At 35.7% G+C, this 18149-nt stretch overlaps 2 protein-coding genes across 3 annotated transcripts; both read right to left on the bottom strand.

Moving 5' to 3' along the window:
- Positions 1–6727: 6727 nt before the first annotated feature.
- Positions 6728–10026, bottom strand: LOC108678391 (apolipoprotein D). The gene is made up of 5 exons (XM_018166807.2): positions 9598–10026; positions 8841–8968; positions 8430–8521; positions 7539–7649; positions 6728–6866 (listed from the first exon to the last, which is right to left on the bottom strand). Exons 1-5 carry the CDS (start codon positions 9718–9720, stop codon positions 6739–6741), a joined length of 582 nt encoding a protein of 193 aa, XP_018022296.1. The 5' UTR covers positions 9721–10026; the 3' UTR covers positions 6728–6738.
- Positions 10027–11538: 1512 nt separating this feature from the next.
- On the bottom strand, positions 11539–16824 carry LOC108678390 (apolipoprotein D). Of its 2 annotated transcripts, XM_047880216.1 has the most exons (6): positions 16691–16824; positions 16235–16368; positions 13232–13323; positions 12741–12851; positions 11877–12004; positions 11539–11800 (listed from the first exon to the last, which is right to left on the bottom strand). In XM_047880216.1, the coding sequence occupies exons 1-5, from the start codon at positions 16811–16813 to the stop codon at positions 11877–11879; spliced, it is 588 nt and encodes a 195-aa protein (XP_047736172.1). In that variant the 5' UTR covers positions 16814–16824; the 3' UTR covers positions 11539–11800. The 2 variants fall into 2 exon arrangements, with proteins under 2 accessions (XP_047736172.1, XP_018022295.1); XM_018166806.1 differs by having other exon boundaries at positions 11539–12004.
- Positions 16825–18149: the final 1325 nt, after the last annotated feature.

The following is an 18149-nucleotide window of genomic DNA, read 5'->3' as shown; positions in this document are numbered from 1 at the left end:
ACGCAGGTGTAAAATGAGTGTCTTTCTCGAGTTTGGTGGAGATTCAATTTCATTTACGACAGTTATCGGTTAATTGCGAAACTTAGATTCGACTAAACCCACATAACAGAAATTAGAACAGTTACGGCGCAGTCATGGAAACTCTACGTTTCTCGGAATTGTTCCTACTTTTTTTCGAGCCCGTTATTGGTTAATCATCATACAAGAAACGACGAAACCCATACACTAAATATTTATACATTCCCAGCGCAATTGGGAAATCTATTAGAAATTTTACTGATTCATGTTCCATTTAATTGAAATTATGTTCCGTTTTACTGTAACGGAGACCTTAAAGATTAAGTTAGATTAAGTATTGATTTCGAGAGAAATTTTGAAACATTAAGGGCTCAACTTTGACGGGCTTACGTGATACGGAGGTGACTCAAAAGGTGTTCTAGGTTACTGTTTGCTCACAGTGATCAGAGTGCAATTCACTTCCTATCATCTTTTTGAATTAATGCATGCTATGGGCCCTTTATCAAGATTAATGCATGCCACGTCACTATTTTGGTTTGACCCAACTTTAAGACGTCTCTGACGCATTAATTAAACTTGGCAGTATTGCCGGCTTTGGAGCCTATTAGCCTTACGACCTGTGGCGCTTTAACCTTATTAACTTAGTCACGTTGGGTCGACCAGTCATTCATTAATACCTTTGCACTCAATTGCACTTTCAAAACACCTACCTCTAAACGGCTTGCAAGCCACTTCTAAATTGACCCCAGCGGTAATAAATTCGAAGGTTAGTCTCGAAATATTTAATCTTAATTTTGCATAAATTGATCAATATATCTTGATCCTCATAATGATTAATAGCATATGATACAATAGCACTTGTTCCATCAGTCTAATCTTGGTTTGTAACTGTTAATTTTACAGTATACGGTAAACTCCGGTATATTCTCGTACGTCGCATCTCTTTTGCCGTGTGTTTCGTGCCTCCAGTGCAGCCAGTGCGACATTATTTGTGCTGTACGCGTTATTTCATTTGAGGTTAGATTGGGAATATGCGTTCACTGTCAAGTTTTGTACCGCTAAATTTGAATTACTGAGCATAATTGGTAAACTCATTTCTCAATCTCCGGCATTCATTAAGTAAGATCTCTTTTTCTACTTGCAGTTCCCTAAACTGCATCCACTGCAGATCCATTATTCTACTTCTCTGGATCCGAAGCTTACCCTTTGGAGTTTCAATAAAATTGTTAGCTGTTATGGTTGTAAGAATTCCTTACAAATCAAGCTTATTGGAGATTCAAGTTTCGCGCTGGAGTTATCGGTTAACAAACTGATTCAGTAACGACTTGGTTCACATGCCTGAGACTTTCAAATTCACTACGCAGTGTAACGTTGTCATATATTTCACGTTTGGTGGAGGTTCTCTTTTATTTGAGGAGGTTATCTTTCAATTTTTGGAAGTTGTTCATTATGGTTGATTTCGCTCGCAAGTGGCTATGTTTTTGGGTGAGTTTGGAGAAGTGTCTATTCGTTGCTGTAGACAACGTTGTCTGAATATTTTTATACGAACGCTTTCCTGCTGCGCCCCAATCGCCAAGTTTTTACACCATTTGCACGCAAAATTCCTTGACAGACTTGTACGTCCTCGCCATTAAATATTTTTACTCACGTACGCATCGAAGCTCAATGCCAGAATTTGTTTGCCAAATTTCTATTAAAAATTTTAAAATGAAAACACTAGCACTTTTAGACCACTTTTATAAGCCATCGAAATAAAAGTTTCTCGCGCCTTTTCGGGTAAATTTAAAATCAGTCTACAGCACCTACATCATGGTTGAACTATATTGAACCATGACCCACTCTGCCAGTTTGCGCTTCGTATGTGCGTAGGTGGACAACTAAACCGTTAGTTAAAACTGCACGAAGCCAGCGAATTACCCATAATATTCCGATTCAAAACTGAAAATAACAGAAAACAGATGTCATGGAATATCAAGTCAATCGCGATGTATTACGTGGCACCCGCTATAAGCTTGTACAACACCTATTAGCGTGGATAAGCAAGCCATATTATAGTGCCGTGTTCACACCGTTCTGCCGGCATATGTCAGTCACGGTCCAGTCCAACATTCTTTAATGCATTTCCACTAGAGCATTTACACCATAAGCATGGCAGCAAGGTTTTTTGCACGGCTGGTGTCAATGCTTTTATAGAAATACATTAAAGAATATTGGACCGGACAGTGACTGGCATATAGACTCCTGCGTCCCGAAATAATTTTCTCAAAATAAACCGGGACAGACGAAACGAGACGAGAAAATTCCGGGAAAAAAATAACGGGATAGAGGGTAAAATTTATCCCGGAATAAACGTATGAACCGAGAAAAGACTTCTGTTCCGGACCTTAAAACTTTTGTCCCGGTAAATTTTGAACCGGGACGAGACAGACAGATTTTAAACGAGACGAGACGAGATTTGTCTTAATTATTTGAGACAAAAACAAGTTTTTCGATTACGATACGAATCATTTCGAAAACATGGGTTGAAGAATGGCAAGTTTGCCCTCTATTGCTAATAGGGCCATAGACAGTTACCAGTTAAATTGAGTTAATTGCAGATTTAGCAAAATTTGTCTGACTATTTGACATGGCAGTAAATTAGTGGTCCGACAAACACCGCAAACCTGTCCATGTATGGCTGAGTATTGAGTAAAAAATATTACCCTTAAGTCTAAACTAAGGCTTCTATGGCACTTATGGGAACCGTACGAGTACGAGTCGAGTTCATTACGCGTTCGGAACGAGGTCAGGCGCCATGTAGCGCATAGGAAGTAGGGACGCAGTGTCTAGAATAGTCGGCCAATTAGTAGACAGTGGAGTGGAGTCCTGGTAAGATATTCCTAATAATACTAAAGCTAGCTTTAGATTATCTCTGCCTTTACTAAAATTTTGTGCTACGCCTCCAGGAAATCTTCACAATTGCGCAGTTACCTGAATTGTTATTAAACGCTTGTTTAACGTTATTTAGAAAGGATACACATGGATATTTCGAGTTATTTTTTGAAGATCAAACTATTATATTTTTCCAACTTAAATTTTGTTGTATTTTAAAATGTTGTTGATATTTCTTTCCAGACTTTTTGTTGAAGGAGATTGATTAAGGCAAGATCGATGAATCTGATTCTGTGATTGAGCTGGAGGCAAATCAATGTCTGTCCAAGCAGCCGATGTCACCAGCTACAGCTAGTATGGCCTCCTCCAGACCATCATAGAATACAATTTTTGGAAAATAAATAACGTGCTTTTCCATTTTATTTGCCTGTCAAGATTACGTACCATATTAAACCACAACATGTATTCGTAGCAAAAATCATTTCAATTGCCGAGCTCCAATCAGAATAGTAAAAGGATACGTCTCAAGTTATTACATAGATGTATGATGGTAAGCCAAAGTTTACACCATATCAATAATTGATTCGTCTCGTTATTTCTCGTTATGTCTCGTTAAAATGGCTATAAATTCCGGGAAATTTTAAGCTACCTACTTTGACCGGGATGTCTCGTCACGTCTCGGTATCGTCCCGGAATTCCTACGGAGGGCTGAAAATTGTCCCGGTTTCTATTGCGAACCGGGACAGAGCCTGTTGTCCCGTCTCGTCTCGGATAAAAATAAATACAAAACACAGGAGTCTACTCGGAGTCTAACTCGGCCTCAAGGCTCATAATATTATAGCAGTATAACTCGGTCTCCCTCACGGTGTTGCAAGGGAGTTTCATCAATACCATCCCCGACAATTTTTTAGGAATTTAATTGCATTGTACTACCCGTGCGGCAACGAGGGTTACTAGGGTTACTACCCGTGCGGCAACGAGGGTTACTAGGGTTACTAGCCGTGCGGCAACGAGGGTTACTAGGGTTACTACACGTGCGGCAACGAGGGTTACTAGGGTTACTACACGTGCGGCAACGAGGGTTACTAGGGTTACTATTTGTGCGGCGACGAGGGTTACTAGGGTTACTACCCGTGCAGACTGGCCAATCTTTGCTCTTAGTTTCTTTAGTGTTAAGTTACCCGACATGACATATAACTGTAGTACTGCAGCCTCAGTTTCCTACAAAGAATTCATTCTCATCAAGCAAATCAACCAAAAAGCTCGTTGTCGCACTGGCAATAGAACCCTAGTTTCGCCCCAGTTTAGCGCATCACGTTGTTGAAGTTTTAGTTTGCATTGATTCGATCATATACTCATTAATACGTATGCTATCATTTAAAAAAGTTTCAGATTACATTGTGAAATAGTGTAAATTTAGTCTTATGAACAATGCTGAATATGTTTATTCCCGGAAATGGAAACACCTGTCACGGTGCGAGTTACCTTCATTAAAATCAGCGAAGTTGTCACTGATATTACTTTATGATAGAAGAATATTGTTGGGGTCATCAACACACCAACTCAGCCTACATGATCGTATATAGGGTCATTTTCACTGATGGTCCTTAATTAGAACCACTTTATTGCACAATCATCCGTTATATCATGTACAATCCACTTTAATATACACAATTCACGTGCTGGCCAACTGATGAGAAGATGACTGAGTCTCGAGTTTGAGTCTCTGGTTTGAGGCTTTCCTAAAAGAGTAAATTGAACAATAATTAAACTTCTAACTAGTAAATAAAGTAATGAATATACAAATCAAATGATGGAACATAAATATAATATATACATCAATTCAAATCAATTCACATATCGTAATTAATTAATACACGTCAGGACCTAACACGCTACGTACTTCCGCTTCGGGCTTCACGCCGCACAATAATCTAGCAGCAACTTACACCTTCCGCATTCCGACTTCCGTAAAGTCTAAACTAAAGTGGCGTTGAACAACTTCTAAATAATTGACGTATTCCAAGTAAAATAACACGCTAGATAATAAAATTCGAGCTTACCCCAACACTACGCCTGTTGGTTGTGACGTGGCAGTCGCTGATTCACTGACATTCATGTAAATTAGTGCAAAAAAATATTCATGCATGAATGGTAAAACTCTTGAAGGAGTCACTTATATACTGATACAATAAATTAAGTGTCGCTCATTGTAATCTGTCGACGAGTTATTGATATTAATATGTATAGCAATGACTTCAAATATTTTCTTCGATAAAAAGTTAGTCATTACACGAAGTTTGTTTAATGTTACAATTTTCTACCGCTTATGGCATGCTTCAGGCGTAATTACTGCGCCTAGTGGCAGTGGACAAATCTGTATTTCGCATCCTCATCACAACCGTCAATAATTATAGATTAACGATTACAACCGAGGCCACCACCTGAACATAGGACCTTTGAATCCATGATTTCATAGTCGTGATGCAGAAGCGTGAAATGAGGTTATAATTCACCTTCACCCCGTGTTCACTTAACGCAATAGGCATTCGTTTGAAAATTCGAATTTTGAACGAATATAATGCTTGTCTTGTTTGGAATATGGATGATTTTATAAAGTAGTTACCAATGTTCATTGAATTTATTTACTTTGATGACCCTGGAAGCTGTCAAATTCTGATCAAATCTCGAGTCAACCAGCTCTTACTAACGTTTGTCACTGTCAATCAAAAATTACATCGTACTCCAAATTTGGTATATAAATGAAAATTTCTTAAATCACCTTCTGGGGCAATCAAAATTAATACAAATCTAAATCTTTAGTTGTTTTTTTTCCACGACATACATAACTTTCAGGCTATCAATAACTTACTCTGTTTGAAAGCCCAAATTCGTCGCGTTCTACTGTTCTCTATACCCTAGTTTTTAAATGACTACCAAACTAGATCGTAATTTGACCGTAGACTTTTGTTGGAGTGCAGAAATTTGTTCATTGCACCTCTGGATATCACTGCTGTATTTAACATTTGATTAAAATTTATTTCTTGGAAAGTCCAGTTGTTATTGTCAATCTTGACCTGCGATGCGTCTTAGGGTTAAAATAACTTATAAAAATTGAAGAATGAAGTTTTATTGTTTGAATCAACATCATTGACTCACAATTGGGTAAATTGCAGCTTTTTTGTATGAAATCTATTGTCAAGCTTGTAAAAGCATCTTCAAAACCTACCAAGATGGCGGAATTGTAATCAACAACATCAAGTCGTTAGGAATAATGAAATGAGAGGCATTGTAATCACATTTTTGTTTAATGTTTCACACCAATAAAATACGTGCATTTTTTACTAGTTTATTCTTGTATATATATTTCAGACATGTAGTTTAAATGAATGATTGCACATTTGTACTTTCAGGATTTTCACTGGTCCAACTTAATGTCTAATATAGTTTAAAGCCTTCTTAGTGCACCATGATCTAAAATTATTGGCTTTCAAGAAATATATTAATATCCCTCGCGTCTGCAGATTGCTTTTCGCATTATATAGTGATTAAATTCTTCATACATTGAATTACTACAGTTCATGTCAAATATGGTAACATTAATCCATGAATAGTAAAGAACAATTTTTCAAGTGCAAAACAGAATTTAGTGATTCATTTTTGTATTTTTTAATGAAAATTCAGAGAACACACGATTTCAGCAGTTCTGCCGTCGAGTCTTCAGCAGTTCTGCCGTCGAGTCTTCAGCAGTTCTGCCGTCAGGCCTTCAGCAGTTCTGCCGTTGAGTCTTCAGCAGTTCTGCCGTTGAGTCTTCAGCAGTTCTGCCGTCGAGTTTCTGCCGTCAAGTCTTCAGCAGTTCTGTTGGCTAGTTCTCGCGAAGCCAAACGTGCTGATCTGTCGGTCACTCAATTCGTTGTAGATCTCATCGATCACGCTCTGGCTTGGCACCCGGTCTTTGGTGATGACCCGAAGATTCACTGCAACATTCACTAATATTAGTGATGGAAACTTATTCTCTTACAAAATTTCACACACAGCTCAAAATCACGTTTTTTTCATTTGCCTTCACTTAAATTTTTCTGGAAAAAGTCTGGAAATCAATAAAAATTTGCATCGAACGCACCGCTAACAAGAGATCAGCAACAATTAAACGAAACAGTACAATGAAAGAGTCCGCAAAATTAATGCCGATCCAGAATTCCTCTTCTGGATGAAGCGAGTAATACGATCGAGGTTATAATTTAGTAATATGGATGGGGATGTTAAGAGATTTTACCCACCAATGAGTTTAATTTTCTGATAGTCTGTAGGCATTTTTAGGCTCTTTGACGAATGCATTTTTTTTAGAATTAGGATACTAATATTCTAATAGGATTCTAATATTCTTTATTAGGATTCTAATATTCTTTATTAGGATTCTAATATTCTAATATTGCTATCATTTCGAACTATTATGTTGTTTAAATTTCATCGACATAATACCCCTCGCACCGAAAAATGTTATACAAATATATATGTCTATTTAATTAAGTTTCATTCAAACTATTATGTTATTTAAATTTCATCCACATAATACCCCTCGCACCGAAAAATGTTAAAAAAATATATGTCTATTTAATTAAGTTTAATAAAATATCAGTATTACTGACCGATATGGAAGAGCAACGCGTCGAAGCAGTTCCAGATGATGACGTAGCTCGTAGGATCGATGGCCAGGACGTTGTAATTGGCAGCCGTGATGTCATTCTCCCTTCCTTTGTCTTAAGGACAGTAATATTGTTAGTGATTAAAACAAATTCTGTCATTATAGTACGAGTAAAATGGACACATTTTGTGAGTTGACATAATAAACTATTTTATATTTTGTGAGTTGACATAATAAACTATTTTATGTTTTGTGAGTTGACATAATAATAATATATAGCACAGGAAAACAATATTTGAGTGAAGTAACGTAATGAACGGTTATTCAATTTCTAAAAGTACATAAGTTGCGTTTGAATTAGTCGCGTGTAAATTTCACTCGTCAGGAATTATATCACACTTATAAATATTTCTCATGAATATATGTAATTGATGAATCAGGTTAACCAAACACTTTATGGTTATGCAAATCAGTCACTCGTGTCATTGCTGGAAAAAATTATAAGTATTACCCCTACTTAATATAATTCTTACACCGGCCATCAGAGTTATTACCCCGAGTTATCATAATTATTACCCCGAGTTATTATAATTATTACCCCGAGTTATTATAATTATTACCCCGAGTTAATATAATTATTACCCCGAGTTATTATAATTATTACCCCGAGTTATCATAATTATTACCCCGAGTTATTATAATTATTACCCCAAATCAATGCGCCAAGGAAAACGCAAATCGTTAACGCGTGCCAGTAAAGTTCTAGTATAAGCAGATCACTTAGATCTGTCATGCATGCTCACTAGCGCATTAATTTGATGATAAACTTGAAATCAGGAGAATTTTTCCAATAATTATTTATAATAAATATGCAAAAGTAACGGCTACCACGTACAAGCGTCTGTCCAGAAGCTGATGGAGTATTTGCCTTCAGTCTGTGAAGGGTCAGCTCGCTTCATTTGTCCTTTTCTGGACGCCTTCATGAACCTGTACGAGGTTTATCTTCACTTATTTGTATTCTCCTCACAAAATTATTAGAATATTGTACATGAAAAGACTTATTTTAAATTCACTTTTTGAAAATAATTTTTAAACTTAACAAGAATTTTACAAATTTATAGTCAAAATTTGTCCCGACCTCGAGTTTCAGTGCAAATTTGGTATTAACTCCCACGCAGAAAGGTTAAAACTCAAATAAACTTAACTCTAGGATTTTCGCCATCTTTGTCCCGTATATACATCTCTGTTACTGAATACTTAACCATCTCTGTTGCTACATTTCTTTCAGTTCTGAATGGTAACTCACAAAGTTATTCCTTCTTCTTCTACGTTGATGAGACCGTTCGAGGCCGGAGTATACTTGATGGCCGTGCAGATAGACACCAGCTGGTCCAGTCCTGCGTACTTGCCAAATTCGTACCAGGTACCAGTCAACTGAACAGAAATAGCATAGATTAATTTATATGTGTTTTTAAATTCATTCGCTATTGCCGTGCCGTCGTTCGGTGAAAATATATTTACAATTTTGGATTTAGTAAAGAGATTGGTTTGGTGGTGGAGTCGTTTTCAATATGGGCGACGATTAAAAATCCCCACACAAAAGAGGTATAATTAAAATCCTTTGGGTAACATGGAAATAATACAATATTTTTACGACTATCACGGAATTATTACATCGTCCAATGGTGCTTCACTGTATATTGTTTTGTAAACAGCTACCAGGTACCATAAACCACGAATGTGACAAATATGATATAATTATATTCTATTAATTTTTAAAGTATTAATGTCACTTATTTGATTAAATCGCAAGTTGACTAAAAATTTAAAAGCAAAGAATAGTCCACAAAAATTCATAGCTTTATAGAAAACGTTTCGGAGTCCAGCTCCATCGTCAGTTCGTAGATTCAGTAAAACGTGGTAAAGGGAACAGTGAAAATTGAATTTTCACTGTTCCCTTTACCACGTTTTACTGAATCTACGAACTGACTGAAACGTTTTCTATAAAGATATGAATTTTTGTGGACTATTCTTTGCTTTTAAACTATTAATTTTTGCGTTACCGTGAGTTGCACGAAGGGATCCACAACGCCTTGGTTGGGACAGCCACCGAAACCAAAACCGGCTTCAACCGACGACAGGTTCATCAGTGCGGCGAACACCACGAAGCTCACGCAAACTATCATCTTGTATTATGTATCAAGTCTGGAAAACGGTCTCTAAAGAGACAATTTTAGGTTAGATAACACAGTTGAAATTGAATTGGTTGAATGAAACTCCTGTAATGTCAAAGAAGAGAGTTTGATATTTCCACTGTTTCCGCTTCTGTCATAGACGCTGCTGATCAAAGTTGTTTCGAAAATGATAAATGGAATAAAAATGATAAATGAAACGCACTCAATAATCAGGCATATAAGAAATATCTATTTAGCAAACAACGGATTGCAAACAATGTAATGTAATTTTTAGGTGAGATTTGAAAAAACGGTTGCCGAATCTGCAAGGGAATATTCCGAAATTATATGAGATTTAAGGTTATTTTATATCTCAACCGAGTAATTTCCCAACAAGTGAAGGTGAATTAGCGCGCACAAAATTTTAATTATAAAATTCTTGGTCGCATGAAATCGCTGAGCAGAAACACTGTACACAATATTTTTGTCTTTTTCACTCCTATCACTTGCTAAGTAAAGCTTGAATTTTCAACATTTTCAACAGGACACACACGACTAGAAATTTCACCGAATACTGGAAGAACTTTACCGCATACAAACAAGTCACTCAGTGCACTGCACTAGCAAGTGTAATGCTAGTACAGTACTAGACAGTACTAATGCTAGTACAGCTCTTAAATATATGTGATGAACAGGTGTGTACCGGAAGTCCCTTATCTAACCTCGGTCCACCTGCTCGGTTAAATTATATCTGGGTTGAATTCATTTAGGTATTGATTTGTTGAAAAATGAAAGAGAAGAAATCATATGATGAATAACTTCAAATTTTATTAAAACTTGTCAGAATTCAACATAAATCATTATATTTCGTCAGGGCAGAATTGAAACCACGATAGCAATCCTAAGTAAGGTAAAATTCATAATATTTTTAGCGTAACTGTAAGTTGGGCATAAAATAATATCAGTAATTTAATGCTTGCTATATACATTTTCTATTGATAAAAGGCAGGCTTGTTATGTTCTGACGTGCTCGCAGTAGATAAGTTTTATTGATACTCGTTTATCCTGAAGAAAGATTTCTGGAAATGAATTACTCTATTTTTAATCCCCTGAAAAAATTTGTGATCATTACAAAATGAGCACGAGAGCAATTTGAAAATATTTTTAAATTAATTAAATAGGTTGAATGTAGTCTATTTGGTACAGTGATAATCAACGAGGTGGTTGAAGCGAACCCAAGCTTGTTCCGTTGAAAGCCTACAATCCTACGTACAAAGCCTACGGCGTTTCGTAATTGAGGAACACTGTTATTAAATGGAACAAATTGAAGTTAGTAAAGAATTTTTTGAAATTCAGATAGAAAAATTTCAGACTATCTTACGGAACTGTTACCATAAAATCATGAGGTTTCTTATCTAAATAAAAAATAAATGGAATAATGATAAATAACTGCTAGTAATGTGTCTTTAGCAACAATTTTGAAAATGAGGTAAATTTCGAGGAAGGTTCAAGGCGAGGTTCATTTAGTCGGTATAACCGGCGTGGTTACGTAAGAACTGCAATGCGTGGTCGGTTCTTTCTACACGTTACAGATTTAAAATTAATTTATTTTCTTAGAATGGATATTTGGGCCAGGAATATACCATTGCCTTGTCAGTTTCTATAGAAATTCCGAGAAAAAAGTTTATTTGTGCATTGCTAACGATGCAGCTGCCTTAGATGTCTGACAAATACTTTAAAAATATCAGTCTCACTACTGAACAGCCTTGATAGCGCCTACGCATATGAAATAAATTAATAGCGACAGACAAAGGGAATAAAAAGTTTAAATGATGCTCAGTATGATTTTATTAAATATTAATTCGAACATAGGCTCATCAATAGGTCATTGCGTAGGAATTTCTTACCTTTAATAATAAAATAACCCAGTTTTACTTCCTTAGTAGCATTCCAAGTGTACAGAAGCCCATGGAAGTTAACGTTATCCTATTATAGAAAGTTATTAATAAAATTTTTTACCTATTCGTAATAATAATGCAAATATGATGTTGATAATAATATAAATATCGCTGAAATAGCAGTATCAATATAACTAGCAGTTGGTCTGTTGGTTCTTGCGTGATGTTGATAATAATATAAATATCGCTGAAATAGCAGTATCAATATAACTAGCAGTTGGTTTGTTGGTTCTTGCGTAGGAAGTTAGTTTTGATGCCGCGATCGTTGGCTTGTTTGTAGGCCGCCGCGACGACTTCGTCTGCTGGAACGCGCACTCGTGTCAGGATGCGTAGCGTCTCTGCAATGTACAGAGTACAACATTAAATGTAAGTACAACATTAAAAGTACAACATTAAATTTGTACATGTAAGTACAACATTATATTTGTGCATAAATTATACTCACTGCTGTTATGGTTGATGTCATGATTTAATTCAGAAGCTTCACCATCTTCCGTATAGATTCTTGAAGCTTGGGATAGTGAAGCTTCGGGTACAACAAGACAGTGATTGTTTTGACTCAACATAGTTATTTGGAATAACATAATTTGATTTTTAAGTTGGTAATTTCGTAGGTAGGGAATAATTATATAAGCTAAAACATGTTTGTTTTTTTATGTTTAATTGAAAAAATCACTGAAAATAACATGAAATGAACATTTAAATCGCTTAAAAAATATATTTTGAATAATAGTAAAACGTTAGAAAATGCAACACGAATAAAATTAATTTAAATAATTCATGAATGATATAATGTAAGAATATAAACATAACAATAATAAAAACTTCATACTTTGAAAGCTGCTCTAGTGATCAAGGAGCTTGACCTTAATGCCTTTACTCACGACGATTCCGCTGCCCAGGTTTTACATCATACGTATTGTGACCGAGTAAATAATAAAATTGGTTCTATGTAATGAAATAGTATAAAAACATGAAGGATAGCATAATGATAAAATGTGTAAAATAATCCTTCGCATTTATTTTAATTATTTACATTAATGATATTATTTAATGTTAATTGGCAACACTTACGTATGTGGAAAAAGAAGAAGCTAATGCAGTCCCACACGACGGCGTAATTAGATACCTCATACGCCAGAATGTGATAGTTCGCTTTAGTGATGGCGTTTTGCTGGCCCTCGTCTGTAATTTGAAACATGATGTTTTATAACTGCGATATCAGATTTATATATACTCGTTACCTACACAGCAAGAGTCCTGACGAATGTGAGCAAAACGGATGTGAACTCTGAAGGAGGAGGGAGGGAAAGTGCAAGCCTACTCACAAAAACTAAAAATTTCGGCAAAAAATTATTTCACATGAGGTGCAAGCTCGCTCTCCATAACTGTTAGTTTTCAGTCGCGAATTGCTGCTGGGGTATCAGCAGCACGTGATATGCCAACATAAATGGAATAAATAGGCATGAAAATAGATCAAATGAATGCAGTATCGCAAATCCAGTAATGTTTTGCAAAAAAGATCATTTTAAGTAGAATATTATTAGATAATAATGATGCCTCACAGGCTGCTTCTGAGAAGAGGAGCGACAGCACAGCTTCTGGTCCGCCTGGCACCGCTTGCTTCATCTGACCCTTCACGGTTGTGGCGTCACCACTGGGGGAAAATAAATTTAATGTTTTAAAATTTATATTTATGTTTTGATGAATATTTTAATTTATTTTCCAAACCGTAGATGCAACAACTACTTGCAAATTTTATTTTATGAATCATATAATATATTTGTTTATTTTTATTGTATTAAATTTGAATTGCTGTGTGGAGACTAATTTGCCATAGACGTGAAGGAAAGAACGCGTGGTGGTAAAAACTCTCAATAGAGTTTTGTGGGTAATGTGGGTAATGTCGAATTAGCTCTCCCTAACAGAGTTTTTTTTAAAGCCGCGGAAAAATAATTTATTGGGAAATTTTTATCAATTTTAATTTGCTATACACCCAGCTAATTGGCTCAGCAGTTCGAACACCCAAGCAAGAGACAAGCAAGTCCATTGATAGCCTGTTAAAGAAACACTCTAGCACGATATTTTATCCTGCCATTTCCTGAATAGGATTAATAGCAAACAACATAACAAAACGATTAACAGTACAGTACAGTACAGTACAGTACAGTACAGTACAGTACAGTACAGTACAGTACAGTACAGTACAGGACAGTACAGTACAGTACAGTAATGATACAAACGATACAGTAATGCGAGTAGTACGAGCATTAACATTCATCGGCGCCCGTCATTATGGTAATTATAGAGATGCTACACTGTGACGCTGCACTGCTAAGGGGGTCTGTCACTCAACAGACAATTTTTCTTGCAAAATGAGTGAGTATCATGAACACCGACCAAAGACGTGTCAAAATTATTGGTGTAACTAGGCTATTAATAAAATGCTAGGTGATTATTTTCAATGTAAAGATTATCGTTAAAGGTGGTAGGGAGTGAGAAACAGATTACGGTGATCAATAGAGGTAATGGTTGTGATTTCACTTAATGTGGGTTGGAAAGTTTTTTGCTGCTGATTTCATATGTAATTGGAAGATTTATGTGAGTATGAAAATATTGTATTTAGTGTTGCACCTACCATTTACCAGTGCAGTTTTGATAACAGTTTTCACCTAAATTGACCTTATTTATACCTTCTTTATATGTGACTACAAGCGAAAAGAAAGCGTATGGCACTCACTAATTGATGTATAATTGAATGAATGTATCATTGGGAAAGTTCAATAAATATAATTTTGCATCGGAAATGCATATGGACATGATTTTAGTGACTGATCATACAACTCTAGGATTTTAAGATCAACATTTGCTTGCAATTTAAACGCGAATTGAAAACGATTTAGCCCTTGGCGTCAACTCGATTGAAATTAATTCACTAATGACACGACTATACATTATTTGTTTAGGTGTATATAAAATTCTTTCACAATTTGCCATTATATTAGTGACATGACGAGTTTCAACCGTTTCACCTTCTAAAAAATTGTGCCCAGCTCCACTTACGCAACTTCCGAGTTATCGTAAAGTTATTTACAATTTTTTGACGTAAGTTTGCTCCGAAATGTTTTTAATTATACCACTGATGCCCTTATAATACCACAATAATTCCGTTCACTTAGCAGTACCTATACACATCTTGTACATCACCATGTGTGCTTCGCAGCAATATCTTAATTTTATTCTTGCACCTGTTCAGTAACTTCTATTATATTGTAGTGGAACGTTGTTTGTGTGTTTTCCTGTATTGGTACGAGGTTAGGCTATATAGAACTACTTGGTGCGTATTTGAAGTAAAAAGTTTCTTCAAAAAAGTAAGCGGTCGAATGAAACGGATTATTTTTAAGGAAGTAAGAGTAGGAAGGTGTCGATATTCTTTAGAAACGGAATAAGAAAAAAGTGAAAATTATCTTTGGCGAAGTAAGGGCTAGAAAAAGCACATTATCTTCAGAAAAAATTAACTACAAGGAAAAATTATCTTCAGGAAAGTAAGTATAAAGTATAAATTATTGTCAGGACAGTAATGAGTTGAGGTGTTGTGGTGCCATCGTTCCATCCACGATGTGTCGTAAAAAAATAGTTACAATTTTTTTTATAAGTTGAGCAGAATATTTATTTATTTGACGAACAATAACGAGAATATTTTAAATAGAGGAAGATGTCAAACATATAACTATTTTTCAACTGACTAAAGTGTGCTGACGATGAAGCAGGCTATTGGGTCACTGTATCCTAAATATTAAATTACAATGATAAATTGAACAAAAAGTGACTACTACACTGACATTAGAACACATTTTATTTTAATATCGAAACGCAAGAGCGTCTCTATGACTGTTGAGTCTCATTCCTATGGTGAAAATTGAACATCGTAATTTTTCAGTGGCTGTAATGCCATAAATCAGCAATGCAGCTTATCGCCTCTGTTCCTATCACATGGGCATGTTACGAGTATCTCATTTGACAGTAAAAACGTAAACAAAATAAATACAGAAGGATACACTGTAATACGCATATTCTTTGAAAAAGAAAATACGCATATTCTTTCATGAAGAAAATACGCAAATTCTTTGATAAAGAAAATATGCTTGTTCTTTGATATAGAAAAATGCATATTATTTGATGAAGAAAATACGCATATTCTTTGATAAAGAAAATACGCATATTCTTTCATAAAGAAAATACGCATGTTCTTTCATAAAAAAATACGCATGTTCTTTCATAAAGAAAATACGCGTATTCTTCGATAAAGAAAATACACATATTTTGTGATAAAGAAAATGAGCAAATTCTTGATGAATAAAATACGCATGTTCTTTGATAAAGAAAATACGCATATTTTGTGATAAAGAAAATGAGCAAATTCTTGATGAATAAAATACGCATGTTCTTTGATAAAGAAAATACGCATATTAGTTTATAAAAAAATACACATATTCTTTGATTGAGAAAAAATTCATCGAATTATTATTTGTGTTAACGAAATTTTAAAGCTAGGCAAAATTACTCACGATCCTGAAATCCATGTCCGCGTGACGTCATAGAGGCCTGCGGTCGCTGCCGGCTTGTACGCTTCACTGGGGCATTGGTACGCTTTACCGAAGCCCGTGTACCTGCTGTACTCGTACCAGGTGCCCGTTAGGTACTTGGAACACAAACAACATTTTGTTAACATGACCCGTATGGTAAATTGGTAAATAAAAAGCACAAGTTTGCACCAAATCGCGGACAATTCATCACAAACAGCAGTGACAGAAGAACAGTAGGTGAGCTTCGTTGTTATATGTCGGATAAAATAGTTGTAAATTCGCAGTAATCATTATATCAGTTAGCAAAGAGATAACTATAGTATAAATTAATGGTACAAACTATGTCATAAGCGAACAATGATTGGGTTTATGGATGGTTTAAATATACAGTCACAAAAAAGAATGGACAATATGATTGGGAAATATTTTAAATCTTACTGTGCTTAGGACATTAGAATTCACTGATGCTTGAGTGGGGCAGCCGAATGGTAAAATAACGGCAGATGCGATGGACCAACTGAGCACCGTGACCAGTACTCCGTAAGCTGCCTTACGTGACATCGCTGGATGATCCATTTCTGATAACAGAAATGTTAAAAAATGTACAGTACCCATATTAATTTGCTGGAGCTTTATAGTTTATTTTTTTTTAACAATTTAGGCCGAAATGAAGGATTGAGTTACCATTTATGTGAGGTAAAGTCTTATGTTTTCGCTTCCGTGCTATAAATAAATCGCATCAATGAGTGTTCACATTTTGCGATGGACATGCAGCGACTCGAATATGTAAATTGTAAATATTTCAATCACAAATACTTACAAAAGTTTTGTTTTGATGCGAAGTTGCAGACGATATCGAGGAACAGCTATCGAGCGCCAAGACGTTGCAAAGACTGAATCGTGAAATTTTGTGAGAACTCCGCGTCATTTCTTGGTCGATGCAAGACACTTGTTAAAGAAATGAAAGCATTATGGATCCACGTGTATCGTTGCCAAAAACATTCCACTGAAAAAAAGTTTTTCATTCATATTAACAAACCTTTTTATTATTCATATCAACGAACTTTTGTTTTCTTTTTTTTTTACCGCGTTTCACTTCATGAAAAATAGCCGGATCACGTGAAGAAACAGCAGGCAATTTATCATCATGAATAATAATCAATGCAGATCGTGTGTATACCGGTTAGGAGTAAATAAAGTATTTTCAATACTTCAACCTCTCAGGTAACTTCAATGAATTTAATGCTTGGCTTTTGAATATCAAGTTCACGAATACACTTTTTACATATCCTATTCGTCTAGAGAATGCGTATGATGCACAATCCATCTATAGGGGATTCAGTTAGCACATTTTATTTGCTGTTAGGTGACGGTTCTTGAATAAAGACAATAAAATCTTAGATAATAATAACAATAAAATAGCGGTTTCAGCGTTTATTAGGCCGTAGGCCTGTCGTCAATTCTTAACATTGCAGAACAATCACAGCTTGTTGCGGGCTTGAGCTCGCAATTCACTGATTTAAATTTTGTTTACTTAACCGCCCGGCCTCCTTGCCGATTCCGACCCGAAACTGGCGCACAGAGCTGGGATCGAACCCGCACCTCTCTGCTCCAATCCTGGTACTCTGAACTTTAACCATTGGGCCACGTATGTTTGAACTCTGACGACTCGTCTAGCCTTGTACTAATGTTTTTTATGTTGCCACCAATGTTCAAAATGAACAATTCTATTTTCCAGTCATATTATATGTGCAACACTAATTTTTTCAAAATTCATACCATTTCTTTAACTGATTTCAGTAACGAAGCAGGACGAAAAATCACCTACTCGACTCATTCGGACTGGAATATATTCAGCACTAAGCCTTCAGAAATTCTGCGTTTGAAAATTATTTAC

This window comes from Hyalella azteca, unplaced genomic scaffold (assembly GCF_000764305.2).
Source record: "Hyalella azteca isolate HAZT.00-mixed unplaced genomic scaffold, Hazt_2.0.2 contig4976, whole genome shotgun sequence".
Lineage (NCBI taxonomy): Eukaryota > Metazoa > Arthropoda > Malacostraca > Amphipoda > Hyalellidae > Hyalella > Hyalella azteca.
The sequence above is the reverse complement of the archived record's forward strand: the minus strand, read 5'-3'. Positions and strand labels throughout refer to the sequence as shown.